The sequence below is a fragment of the Macaca fascicularis genome, chromosome 18 (genome assembly GCF_037993035.2).
Source record: "Macaca fascicularis isolate 582-1 chromosome 18, T2T-MFA8v1.1".
NCBI lineage: Eukaryota > Metazoa > Chordata > Mammalia > Primates > Cercopithecidae > Macaca > Macaca fascicularis.
The window spans coordinates 72,235,035-72,249,349 of record NC_088392.1 but is presented as its reverse complement, the minus strand read 5'-3'; the positions used below and the strand labels follow the sequence as shown (position 1 = coordinate 72,249,349).

Below are 14,315 nucleotides of genomic sequence, written 5' to 3'. Positions count from 1 at the left end.
CAGTTTATGTTTCACCCATAAAAGTTTGGGGGCTCTAAGGACTCTTTGCACTTTACCTCTGCCTGCTTTCTGCAAGCTGATTATGTGTGTACCAATACACTTCTCTTGTAATCTTTGTGGGCATCCTTTGAATCTTATTAGGTTTCATTCTGTTAAATGAAACACACATCCACAATTCTCTTCAAGACAGTCCCTTCTTTGGTCTAGGCTCAGAGTTGGGGTGCTGTGGGACAATACCCTTAGGATTCTTTTTTTCTTTCTTTTTTTTTTTTTTTTGAGACGGAGTCTCGCTCTGTCGCCCAGGCTGGAGTGCAGTGGCACGATCTCAGCTCACTGCAAGCTCCACCTCCTGGGTTTACGCCATTCTCCTGCCTCAGCCTCCAGAGTAGCTGGGACTACAGGCGCCCACCACCTCACCCGGCTAGTTTTTGTATTTTTTAGTAGAGACGGGGTTTCACCGTGTTAGCCAGGATGGTCTCGATCTCCTGACCTCGTGATCCGCCCCTCTCGGCCTCCCAAAGTGCTGGGATTACAGGCTTGAGCCACCGTGCCCGGCCACCCTTAGGATTCTTAAAAGCCTTTTTGTCTATTTTAGAAACTCTATGAGGTACAGGCATATAAAAGTATTTTACAGCCACCCCCTAGGAATGTTAAAACAATTTTTGTTTTGTTTTGTTTTGTTTTACTCAACACATTCTAGCTCTTTATTGTCTCCAAATTTTGTTTGAAAACTGAACAGTTCTTTTTTGACTTGTCTTTCTCTACCTGCACCTTTTATTAGTGTAGCTTTTAAAAAAACTTTTAGGCCGGGCGCGGTGGCTCACGCCTGTAATCCCAGCACTTTGGGAGGCCGAGGCGGGCGGATCACAAAGGCAGGAGATCGAGACCATCCTGGCTAACACGGTGAAACCCCATCTCTACTAAAAATATTTTTTTAAAAATGAGCCGGGCACGGTGGCGGGCGCCTGTAGTCCCAGCTGCTTGGGAGGCTGAGGCAGGAGAATGGCGGGAACCCGGGAGGTGGAGCTTGCAGTGAGCCGAGATCGCGCCACTGCACTCCAACCAGGGGGACAGAGCGAGACTCCGTCTCAAAAAAAAAAAAAAAAAAAAAACTTTTAAAATAAAAATGGCACTTTAAGCATTCTGCCTAGGAATTTTCTTACTAAAATCCATGGGTTCATTGAGTATATTTTCTATTTTCCACATTACTACAAGTGATAATGTTGGCAAATTCTCTGCCACTACCTTTTCTCCAGGCCCCAGTGACAATTTTCGGTGTTCCCTGGCTTCACCAACAGTCTCCTCAAGACCTTACAGCTGGCCGGGTGCAGTGGCTCACGCCTGTAATCCTAGCACTTTGGGAGGCCGACATGAGTGGATTGCCTGAGGTCAGGAGTTCGAGACCAGCCTGGGCAACATGGTGAAACCCTATCTCTTCTAAAATACAAAAAAATCAGCCAGGCATGAGAGGCTGAGGCATAAGAATTGCTTGAACCCAGGAGGCGGAGGTTGCAGTCAGCCAAGACCGTGCCACTGCACTCCAGTCTGGGCAACAAAGTGAAACTCTGTCTCAAAAAAAAAAAAAAAAAAAAATAGATATTATAGCTTCTTCCTTCTGCCTAAACTTGACGCTTAGGCTCAGCTGATGTTTATCAGAGTGTCTGCACGTGGCCTTTCCATCAGAACTGTCTTAGGACTTGTAACCTGCTGTCTCAGGCTTCCCAGAAGGAGTGCTCCATGAGACCAGAGGGCAAGCTGCCTGTTTCATGAGATCTGGGCAGAGAGCATCATTTCCTCTGTATTCTAATGGTGAAAAGCAGCCACAGAGTTTACCCAGATTCAAGGAGAGGAGACACAGCCTCCACCTCTCTGTGGGAGGAGTATGGAAGAATTTGTGGCAATTTTTATTCACCTATAACTGACATGATAGAGGGTTTTGCAGGTAATGTTAAGGCTTTTTATCTTAAGAATTTCACTGGGCACTGTGGTACATGCCTATAATCCCAGCTACTTGGAAGTCTGAGGCAAGAGGATCACTTGAGCACAGCAGTTGGAGACCAGCCTAAGCAATATAGTGAAACTTCATCTAAAAAATAAATGAATAAAATAAGACTTGGAAGGCTATTACATGAGCTTTAGAAAAAGTCACTCCAGCTGCAGCAAGGGAATAACTTAGAAAAAGGATATTAAAGGCTGAAGTTCTTTTTTAGTTCCTCTTTCTCTATTGTGCCTTATCATACAGTTTCGTGTGAACATTGCTGTCATAATTTGGCCCAGGGTGATGACAGTTGAGACAAGAGAACTGCAGATTATTGAGGTATTTGAATATAAAGTTAACTAACTAATATTTCTTGAAGTCCATTTAGGGCATAATTTTGTCTCCAAGTAGCCAATAAACTTACTTCTCAGAGACCTTGCCAACACTGGAACCCTAAAACACCTAAAAATTTACTATAAGTTACATGTATTCACTCTACACATAGATTTTGACTAACTCCTTATAAAGAACAGCCTCTAAGTAGAAATAGACAGTGGTCAATATAATGAAATCTGAGTACTCAGCTCAATAACATCCATAATGGAAATAACATATTTGAAGTACATTTGCTGGGATTGATAAGATCCTCCTTGAGGATACTTGGGAATGATCACTTTTTCATTCAGTAAATATTTTTTGTGTGTTTGCTCTATGCTACAAACTTCTAGGCAGAGGAGTTCCAGTAGCAAAGAAAACAGACCAGGTTCCTGCTCTCATTCTGATTATATTCTAATGAGGAGGACAGATGTAAACAAGGAAGCAGATATAAAATCAATGAGATAACTGCAGTGATAAGTGCTATTTTTAAAAAATATAAGAAAGCCAGTTGTGGTGGCATGTACTTGTAGTTCCCGCTACTTGGGAGGCTGAGGCTGGAGAATTGCTTGAGGGCAGAAGTTCAAGGCCAGCCTGGCCAACAAAGTGAGATGCCCCCCGCCATCCTTTTAAAAAATAAAAATTAAATAAATAAATAAATAAAAGAGAGCAATGGGGTAGAGAGTTATTTCTGGCCTGCTCTAAATACAGTCATCAAGGAAGACTCTCTGAGGAAGTTATATTTGAAGTCAAATATGAACAAAAGAAAAGAGCTGGCTATAGGAAGATTGAGCAGTTTAGGGCAGCAGGCAAGAGAGACTGAGCAGCAAGTACACTAGCCAAGGGCAGAAAGGAAAGAGCATTGCAAAGCACAGAGAAAAACCATGTGGCTAATGGGTCTGGAATAAGGGGAACAGTCACGTGAGATGAAGTAGAAGAAATAGGGAAATAGGCCGGGCGTGGTGGCTCACGCCTGTAATCCCAGCACTTTGGGAGGCCGAGGCAGGCAGATCACGAGGTCAAGAGATCAAGACCATCCTGGCCAACGTGGTGAAACCCTGTCTCTGCTAAAAATACGAAAATTAGCTGAGTGCGGTCAGGCATTCTTGTAGTCCCAGCTAGTTGGGAGGCTGAGGCAGGAGAATCGCTTGAACCTGGGAGGCGGAGGTTGCAGTGAGCCGAGATTGCACCACTGCACTCCAACCTGGGTGGCAGAGGGAGACTCCGTCTCAAAAAACAAGAAAGAAAAAGAAAATATTGAGCTGAGAGAAAAACAGTTGAGTTTGTTTTCTGTTGTTGTTTTCAATTGTATTTTTCAAACACTTCTGCAGACTATGAAAAAGAAACCAAGGGGAGGGGGGTAGCATCCGTGTGTGTGTGTGTGTGTGTGTCTATATATACATATAAAAATATATGTGTTACGGCTTACCCTGAATTCCAGGCAATGTCAATGTCAGCCTCTTACCAGATAATGTCTGTTGTGTGTCCTGGAAGTCAGCAGTGCTATGTGTAGCTTTTAACATCAACATCAATCCCCTCTTAAGTATTCAAATTTTTAAAAAACATTTACATTTTGAGATAAATGATCTTTCCCAGTCGTTGTACAATTTTGTGTATCATGTTAATATAAGGTATCCAACTAGATATAGCTCGTTCTAAATTTTCACTGTAACATAGTTACTTCCCAATATAAAGGCCTACCCTACTATACAGAATAATTTGACTTGGGGTTTACAAATATGCGAAAAGTCTATTTGGAGCTAATGAATCACATGTTTTTCTTAACATAAGGTTTATAATTAGAGATCTCATTTTTGTTTGTATTTGAGCTTACCTTGTTTTCCCAAGTCAATAAATGATTATTGGGCTGTCCTTCACTGCCACCCCTGTCTTCCCTGAGAATTTGTTTAAATTTTCTTGTTTTCTTGCATGAATCCTGTTTCTACATACTGATCAGAGCACATTGTTATCTTTTCAGTTGAATGACATTTGCTGACATCATGATTATGCTCAAAAATGAATATGGCTGAAAAACTTGTTATTCTGATGTATATAATAATTCTACTCTGAAAAGATGAGGTCATTGTTTAATAAGTCAATTACTTGTACCTGACTTTGCGTCTTGGTTTAGTTGCCTGACCAAAAGAACATCAAATCCAGTCAAATCCATTGATATTGTGATTATACTAGTTGATTGTCAATGACTGTTATTTCCAAGACAATGTATGCATAGTTTATTTTTGCAATGAAAGGCTTTACAGGTTTTGAAATAACTGGCAAAATAATAGTAAATCCTAAGTTTACTTCCATTTGTCTTGTTCAATTAAATTATAACCCCCTTTATGAAGATCTCAGGGAGGATCCTGAAGTTCAAGGTCTTCCCTGGGCCTGAGCAGAAAGAAGCATCAGTTATGGCAGTGGTACCCTAAAGCGGGTTCATACGGGCTTGCAAGAGCCAGATGTTACAGTTTCAGACATTTTGGAAGCCCATTACTACAAATTAAAATGTATAACTTACAATTAGATAAATTATATCAAAAACAAAGTTATAAATATTTAAAACTCATCATTTCCTAGTCATGTTTCTATCCATGCTCTTGAGGTTACATTCTACCATACCCGTATGGTGGAAATACTACGTGCTGGTGTGGTCACTGCACATCTCTGCCCAACTTTACATGCACTGACAAATATGCCATGGTTCGAGTACTGACATAGTATGGAAGCTGAAAGAGGCTTTAATTTAATAAAAATAATTTATATCACATAAAAGATATAGTAACAGTAACTTTGTTGGGAAAAGGGTAAACTGGGATGCAACTGAATGAATGATTGTTGATCATGGTTGAACTGCTGGCTACAGATACAAGAGTTTGGCCAAGATGAACAAAAGAATTCCATGGCAACCAATTCTCTATATGGAATTTGCCATAAAGAATACTGTATATTTCACTGTTACTTGTAGACTGTGTGCCACATATCCTTCGTATCAGCAAAATTTATAATAAACATGGACATATATATGCATACTTCCTCCCCTAGAGAGTTTCTTATTGAATGTTGGACCAGCGTTGGACACCACTGGTTATGCAGGAAAGATGAAATTCAATAGGAAACAAGCTTCAAAGCAGCTTTTCCAGAAAGTCATAAGGAAGAGCAATGTGAACATAATCTGTTCAAATCAGTGTGTGTTCATGCTGATACCAATTCGATTTACCAGTATTGAAAAGAATTTTATTTGCAAACTCCTCCAGTTTGAAAGAGAACCAGGACTTCAACCAAATGAAACTGCAGACATTTTTGTTCAGCCTAAATGATCATGACTATTGCATAAGATTAGATATTATTTATTTATAACTATGACTTATAAAAAATGCTTTTCAAAGGTCTTAGTTTATCTTAGTTTGGTATTTTCACCTTTAAATTCACCAAAAAGCCAGACGCAGTGGCTCACACCTGTAGTCCCAGCACCTTGGGAGGCCGAGGCGAGTAGGTCACAAGGTCATGAGATCAAGACCATCCTGGCTAACACAGTGAAACCCCGTCTCTACTAAAAGTACAAAAAATTAGCAGGGCGTGGTGGTGGGCACCTGTAGCCCCGGCTACTCGGGAGGCTGAGGCAGGAGAATGGCGTGAACCCAGGAGGCAGAGCTTGCAGTGAGCTGAGGTCACACTACTGCACTCCAGCCTGGACGAAAGAGCGAGGCTCCGTCTTAAAAAAAAAAAAAATTTTTTCACCGAAAAGGTGCATAAATATCAGTCAGGGGTACTGACTTGCTTCATGAAAAACTTGAGTTGCTCAGATAACCCGTTCAGTCTCTCGCTTGCGGGAGCTGAAAGCTAAACCCATCAGACCAAGAAAAGGGCTCTGGCCCAACCACCCCAGAGAAGAAAGTTACCAGATCACACCATGGTTTTTCTGTTTTTGCTTTGTTTTGTTTTGTTTGAGACGGAGTCTCGCTCTGTCGCCCAGGCTGGAGTACAGTGGCATGATCTCGGCTCACTGCAAACTCCACCTCCAGGGTTCACGCCATTCTCCTGCCTCAGCCTCCCGAGTAGCTGGGACTACAGGCACTTGCCACCACGCCTGGCTAATTTTTTTGTATTCTTAGTAGAAACGGGGTTTCACCATGTTAGCCAGGATGGTCTCGATCTCCTGACCTCGTGATCCACCCACCTCGCCTCCCAAAGTGCTGGGATTACAGGCGTGAGCCACCGCGCCCGACCCACACCATGGTTTTTAACCATCTGTTACATGTTTCTTTTTTTTTTTTTTTTTTTTTTTTTTTGAGACGGAGTCTCACTGTGTCACCCAGGCTGGAGTGCAGTGGCCCGATCTCGGCTCACTGCAAGCTCCGCCTCCCGGGTTTACGCCATTCTCCTGCCTCAGCCTCCGAGTAGCTGGGACTACAGGCGCCCGCCACCACGCCCGGCTAGTTTTTTGTATTTTTAGTAGAGACGGGGTTTCACCATGTTAGCCAGGATGGTCTCGATCTCCTGACTTCGTGATCCACCCGCCTCGGCCTCCCAAAGTACTGGGATTACAGGCTTGAGCCACCGCGCCCGGCCTGTTACATGTTTCAACAGAAACTCTGTCCTAACATGCATCAAATGATCTCTATATACAGTACCATAGAGGAAGTGCTTGTCCCTGGCGTCCTATTGTGTGAACTTTTATTGATCCATAATCTGGTATAATGTATACACAGAAATAAGTCACTCAGACAGACTTGGCTTTTGTCCCATCCAAAAACATGTTTGATCTCATTTTTAGTGAAAAATTTCCCCAAATGGTTTTAGTGGGGGAAAAGAAGACATCCATGAAACCTGGTTAAGACTAAACATTATTTTATTTTTGAAGTTGGTATTTGTTTAGTTACATTCTTGCAATGCCAGCAAAAAAAAGAAAAAGAAAAGTCTAGATCTGAAGCATGCGTGTGTTATGAGAAGCCTGGAAAAGGCGATTTGGGTCCATTGTATAACTGCCACTTTTTGTTTTTATTCAAGGTGTCATAAAACTGAGTTCTGCAGTTGAAGGTATGTTTTTACAACCGCAAAATCAATAATGTTTTGCTTAAAGGTTGCACAGCGCGGCTTGTAGCTAAAAAGCTTCTGTGGCAGTGGTGTTTGACGCCATGTGCGAATTGCCAGCTATTGCCATTGCATCTGTGTTTCTCCTTGTTCAGGTCATTTTATGCTGCAAAGCTCTTAGCCCTCCTCAAGTGGCGTTTGCAATGACCTGAGAGGGCAGCACCAACATGTCTGTTTCTGTCTCCTGATGTGACTGCCTCGGAGCCGGTGCTCCTCAGAGAGCCTGGGCTCTTCTGTGGCCTTATTTGAGGCTGGACATGGTCTTGTCGGGAACCTTTGCCCTGGATCTTTCAGCAGAGCCTGGTCTAGAGCGTCCTTTATCCCAACAGAGCAGACGTGTTTTCCCAGGAAGTATGTGGGCATGAAGAGTCATTAAGGCTTCTCCCTGATGAGAAAATGAGATGGTTAAGGCATTTGCCAGTCTCATTGCGGGTTCCTCCTGGGCAGCGTGGCCCACCACCACCAGGCATAGTGAAGACCAAGTTCCTTTACTGTTGTCCATGTCGGTGAGCGGCAGTTCCCTTCAGTCATGCATTCAAAAAGCTGAGAAGAAAAGGAAGGATTTAAGGAAAGTACAAAAGAGACATTAAAGCAAAGTGTTTTGCTGAGTAACCCCAAGAATATTAAAAATGACCTCATTTTCTGAAATGATTAATTGGTTATTGGTGTAAAATTGATCTCCTTAGCCTCATAGGAGTTTCACAAACCAAAAGTAGAGACTGTCATTTTCTTCTTTTGTGAGTTTCTGTGTTTGTTTTGGGGGGGCGTGCGTTCTCGTTTATTGGGAGTTTGTCGGTCATGCTTTGGAGGTTTCTTCATCCTCACTTAATCAGGGGAGGCTGCATGGAAGAGGTGGTGGGTTTTCGGGTGAGTTTTCAATTTAAAGGGAGATGTGGCTGGCTTGGTGAATGGGCAATGCATGGAGGTGGGAAGTGGGAAATTGCACTGGGGGTTGGAGTGGTGAGGCCATTCAAGGGGCTGGAGTTTCAAGGTTGGGAGGTGGGAGAGTAGGTCAGTTATGTACCCATGGGACTGGCAAATCCAAAGTGAGGGTGCCCTATCCCTTTGGTGGATTTAGTACCATCACATTTTACAAAACCAAGTTGAAAAGGCAGTATTTCTGGCATTTGTGGCAGAAAGTATGTTGCTACTCTAAACTGGGCAAAAGGTGCAGGCAGCGGTGTTTCAAGGTGGAGAGAAAAAACCTTCTCATCTCAGGGAAAAAGTGCAAGTTGCAGGCCTCTGGTAGGCCAAGCAGAAATTCAAGTTCCCGTTACCCATCAAAATGGAATTTTACTGAAGGACAATCCAAGCTCCTCCCTGCCTAACAAGAAATAAGAGACACAGAAACAAAATCAAGCAGCACCATGAGAATGACCTTGGCCTGCAGAAACTCCCAGTAGCAATTTCAGCACTGAGTTTCAGTTAATTATCTGTTGAATTACAGATAACAGCTGTTCACTCTGGGCCGTTTTGATGTTTTATCAAGGAATGGCTTTGAAGTCATAGTTTTACATTGCCTGCTTGGTTCGAGTGCAGTATTTCACTTACAACAAAAGGATATAGCGACAAAATACAATTTTCATTTTAACAGTCAGAAAGTCAAGAGAGCACTAAGTAATTTTTAAACTATTGTTTTGCTAGAGGTTACTAGTGGGTGTCATGGCTTGTCTGCACCCCCAGAACAGGGTTCTGTTCTCTCCAGAAAGATGAGAGTTTGAGGGAAAATGAAGGCAGGAAGCAGAATGACTGCTTGGGGCTTGTCTGGCAGCCTCTGGCCACCTTCCTCATCACTCGGCCTCCTCTGAGTCCCTAGGGCTCACAGGAAGTTCTCTGGAGTGGCTGCGGATACCGGAAGTCAGGCCCACTGCCGCTGTTGCTTGAGCATCTTTTGGGCAGCTTGTTGTCTGAGGCTCGGGAGCATGCTGTGTTGTAACCGTGTTAGAATATATGTGTGCAGGGGCAATTTGGGAGTGCGGTTGTTGGGGTGGGGGATGTGTGTTCCATGCATGCATTCTCTGCATCTGAAACGTGGAACTCCTACAAGCATGCTCAGTGGCATGTGTGTCGGACACTATCTCTTGATGAGAAATCAAACCTCAGATGGTCGGCCTTGCCACTGCTTAGCTAATTACCGTACTTGCAACTTTCCATCTGTGGAATGAATTCAAGGCAGTTTCGTACAGCTTTTCGTATCAAAGAGTACGCACATCAGTGGAAGAAATCCACTGTCAGAAATGAAACCTCTTTCCTTTTTTTTTTTTTTTAAGACTCTGCTCTGTATTATCCTAGAGCTCTGAAAATAGTATTAATATTTTAGGTAGATTCTCTTATTCTTTTCAAGGAAAAATGATTGCCAAAGTCCTAAGAGAAAAACAAACCAAGATTCCATTTGCCACTCCCTACCAAGTGTCTATGGCAGGCAGTTCTGTTTCTTCTTTTCTGGAAGGGGTGCCCTCTTCTGCACTGTGCAGCTTCATATCAGCTTTTTAAATCATCAGAAAGAAAAATCCATTTTGTATCTCATGAATGCTAAGGTTAAAGGTGGAATGTCCTTTGAATTTAAACAGAAACACTCATCAATGCTTTGATTATGTTGTGATGAGGAAAAATATGTGAACAGGGAAAAAGTTCAGTTTGAAAGAAATAATTGCAAAGTTTTATCGATAACACTGATGAATTCTCACCTCCGATTTTAGACTGATAATCCTCGACTCCAAGAAAATTTGGGTAAGAGAGAAACATCCAGACAGCAATTTGAGGGAAGGGGGAGACAGTCACACCAATGGCAGCGAAGGAAAAACCACTCACAACAAGAATTCCACAAGAATCTTCTAAATATTTCTCTGAATAGGGTATTTTCTCTTGATACTGGAGCTGGGAGATAGATGTAGGGCTACGTATTTTCACAAGTAGGACCAAAACATTGGCCTTATCAAGAAGTGGGAACACAGGTCGTGGAAGAGCTGAGTCACCCCTGAGTCCGAATGGCTCTGATATTCTATAGGCAGCTATTTCTTTCCAGGGAAGGAGGGGCCACCCGAGCCGGAAACTCTTGGTCCAACTGAAGTGGTGTATTCGCACACGGGGAGTGGGAGTGTTTCGGCAGTCACAGGCCTGGAGGGGCAAGATGAGCCAGCCGTGGTGGTAGGCGGATGCAAGTCTTCGCCACTGATAACCGGCGCGTGTTCTGTGTTGAGACTTGTCTCCAAGGCGATTTGTTTATACCTTGTAGGCGAGAATCCGAAATACCAAAGGGACATCACATTCTTTTGAAAGCCCGTATGAAAACAACGAAGGTTGTCTTCTGTGGAAAAGTTCCATGTCTCTAAATAGAGGAACAGATGAGCCTCTCTGAAGAAATCAAATAAATGAGGGCTGGGCGCGATGGTTCACACCTCTAATCCCAGCACTCTGGGAGGTTGAGGCAGGAAAATAGCTTGAGGCCAGGTATTCCCAAACTCTGGGCCACAGAGCAAGAGTCTCCCTCACCTCTACAAAAAATATTTTGTAATAGTAAGCTGGGTGTGGTGGCATATACCTGTAGTCCTAGCTACTTGGGAGTCTGAAGTGGCAGGATCAGTTGAGCTCAGGAGTTTGAGGCTGCAGTGAGCTATGATTGCACCACTGCACTCCAGCCTCATCAACAGAGCGAGACCCTGTCTCTAAAATAAATTTTTTTTTTTTTTTTTTTTTTTTTTTTTTTTTTTTTTTTTTTTTTGAGACGGAGTCTCGCTCTGCCACCCAGGCTGGAGTGCAGTGGCCGGATCTCAGCTCACTGCAAGCTCCGCCTCCCGGGTTCACGCCATTCTCCTGCCTCAGCCTCCCGAGTAGTTGGGACTACAGGCGCCCGCCACCGTGCCCGGCTAGTTTTTTGTATTTTTTAGTAGAGACGGGGTTTCGCCGTGTTAGCCAGGATGGTCTCGATCTCCTGACCTCGTGATCCGCCCGTCTCAGCCTCCCAAAGTGCTGGGATTACAGGCTTGAGCCACCGCGCCCGGCCAATAAAATATTTTTAAGGAAAAATTCTGTTGTTCATAGTATGACAAACAATGTGTCCAAAAACACCCCAAATGGATTTAATGTATTAAAAATATTCATAATGTATTGATGTCATTCCCTCTGTAGGTGAACTCTGTCCTTGTCATTGTGTCTTTCTTTCTTCCTTTTTTTTTCATACAGAGTCTTGCTCTGTTGCCCAGGCTGGAGTGCAGTGTTGCAATCTCGGCTCATAGCAACCTCCGCCTCCCAGGTTCAAGCAATTCTCATGCCTCAACCCCCTGAGTAGCTGGGACTACAGGCACACTCTATCATGCCTGGCTAATTTTTTTTTTTTTTTTTTTTTGAGACAGTCTTGCTCTGTCTCCCAGGCTGGAATGCAGTGGCGCGATCTTGGCTCACTATAACCTCCGCCTCCTGGGTTCAAGTGATTCTCCTGCCTCAGCCTCCCCAGTAGCTGGAATTACAGGTGCATGCCACCACGCCCGGCTATTTTGTATTTATAGTAGAGACAGGATTTCACCATGTTGGCCAGGCTGGTCTCGAATTCCTGATCTCAAGAGATCCACCCACCTCGGCCTCCCAAATTGCTGGGATTACAGGCGTGAGCCACCACGCCCGGCCTAATTTTTGTATTTTTAGTGGAGTTGGGGGTTCACCTTGTTGGCCAGCCTGGTCTCAAACTCCTGGCCTCAAGTGATCTGCCCCCCTCGGCCTCCCAAAGTGCTGGAATTACAGGCATGAGCCACCTTGCCCAGCCGAGTCTTTCTGTTTTTGGAGCAAAGCCATGTGCTCAGTGTGTCAGGGTAGACTGTGGTAAATCCTTTAATAAACAGACACTGATGGACTTACCTCCAGTAGTAAATTGAGAATGAAGTTCCAACTTTTTGTTTGTTTGTTTGTTTGTTTTTGTTTTTTAGGCAGAGTCTTGCTCTGTCCCCCAGGCTGGAGTGCAGTGGCACGATGTTGGCTCACTGCAACCTCCACCTCCCGGGTTCAAGTGATTCTCCTGCCTCAGCCTCCCGAGTAGCTGGGATTACAGGCGCCTGCCACCATGCCCAGCTAATTTTTGTATTTTTAGTAGAGACGGGGTTTCACCATGTTGGCCAGGATGGTCTCGATCTCCTGACCTCATGATCTGCCCACCTTGGCCTCCCAAAGTGCTGGGATTCCAGGCATGAGCCACTGTGCCCGGCCAACTTTTTTTTTTTTTTTTTTGAGACAGAGTCTGGTTCTGTCACCAGGCTGGAGTGCAGTGGCGTGATCTCAGCTCACTGCAACCTCCGACTCCCTGGTACAAGCAATTATCCTGCCTCAGTCCCCTGAGTAGCTGAGATTCCAGGCGTGCGCCACCACACCCAGCTAATTTTTGTATTTTAGTAGAGATGGGGTTTCACCATGTTGGCCAGGATGGTCTCGAACTCCTGACCTCAAGATCCACCCACCTCAGCCTCCCAAAGTTCTGGGATTACAGGAGTGAGTCACCATGCCCGGCCAGTTTCAACATTTTTACTACTGGAAATCAAAACATTAGTCAGATAACTGACAGAGATAGGGTAAAGCTGTGTCTCAGAAGGAGTTCCTTCCTTCCACCAGCGTGGCAGGCGGCAGTGTGTCAGGAATACTAAATGGAATATTATAGAAACTGAGAACAAAACTCAAGAAACTTGTTTTTGCAAAGAAACCCAGACATCCTGTTTATAAGAGTGATGTGGAGGCTGGAGCACCACACTAAACAAACAAATGTTCTGTTCTCAGATATATCTTGTAGACACTTGTCATTATACTTTTGGCTAAAAGTTATATATTTTTTTTTCTTTTCAAATTTTTTTTTTTTAGAGACAGGGTCTCTCTATGTTGCCCAGGGTAGTGTCGAACTCCTGGCCTCAGGTGATCCTGCTGCCTTAGCCTCTGCATCCAGCCAAAATATTCCTATGAAATAGAAATGTTTCAACCAGGCACGGTGACTAACACCTGTAATCCCAGCACTTTGGGAGGCTGAGGCAGGAGGATCACTTGAGGTCAGGAGTTCAAGATCAGCATGGCCAATATGTGAAACCCCGTCTCTACTAAAAATACAAAAACTTAGCCAAGCATGATGGCAGGTGCCTGTAATCCCAGCTACTCAGGAGGATGAGGCAGGAGAATCGCTTGAATCCAGGAGGTGGAGGTTGCGGTTTGTGCAACTGCACTCCAGCCTGGGTAACAGAGCAAGATCCTATTTCCAAAAAAAAAAAAACAGTAATATCTCTGGGAGCATTGAGAGTTTCCCAAATAGCTTCCTAAGACTAGGACCCTCCTGAAATGGCAGAGATGGAGCCATGAGACTCAGAAACTGGAAGATGTGTGGAAAGAATTTTCCAAGGATTAGCCATTTGTAGCCTTGGGATTACCCTCACCTCAGATAAAGTTGACCTCACGTGACCAACAATTGGCCTCATCTCAGAGCTCTTTCACATTTATCTTTTTACTTTTTTTTTTTTTTTAAGTTTCTCTTTTCCCCTCTTTGTTTCCCTCTCCCTCCTCCTCTGTTCCAACTGCCCTTTTCTATTTCTGCGCAGTGTAGAAGAAAGTTTACGGGGGACCTTAGGCAACAGAAAGCCAACCAGTGCCTGGAAGGGTCTGACAAGGAACCGCTATTTGCTTCAGTGTCCTCGCCAATAAAATGAAGACTTCTCCTGGGGCAGTTGCAGAGACTAAACTAGATGCTAGAGAGAAAGCCTTAACACAGTGTACGGAAGGCAGTAGGCGCTCTCCTTCCCTCTTTCCTCTTTCCAATGTCTAATGATCACTTCCACTACAATCGTGGTGTAGCACACTGCTGAGAGTTTCATTTTGGGCAAAGCCACAAACAGAGCCAGCATAAATCCTT

At 44.0% G+C, this 14,315-nt stretch overlaps 1 protein-coding gene and 1 long non-coding RNA gene across 31 annotated transcripts in view; one reads left to right on the top strand and one right to left on the bottom strand.

The window, feature by feature from the left end:
• The window catches only part of DLGAP1 (DLG associated protein 1), a 961,867-nt gene that overhangs the window by 796,693 nt on the left and 150,859 nt on the right, over window positions 1-14,315 (top strand). For 14 of the 30 annotated variants that reach the window (XM_045378186.2, XM_045378188.2, XM_045378185.2 and 11 more), the window contains one exon: window positions 7,361-7,390. The exons of the other annotated variants lie outside the window; for them this stretch is intronic. In XM_045378186.2, coding sequence (XP_045234121.1) covers window positions 7,361-7,390 — 30 coding nt within the window. The remainder of the gene's footprint in view (window positions 1-7,360; window positions 7,391-14,315) is intronic. 30 annotated transcript variants of the gene reach the window in all.
• LOC102128257 (uncharacterized) overlaps window positions 7,188-14,315 on the bottom strand; it is a 59,248-nt gene continuing 52,120 nt past the window's right edge. The window contains exon 5 of the long non-coding RNA XR_012427304.1: window positions 7,188-7,987. This is a non-coding gene — a long non-coding RNA (uncharacterized lncRNA). The remainder of the gene's footprint in view (window positions 7,988-14,315) is intronic.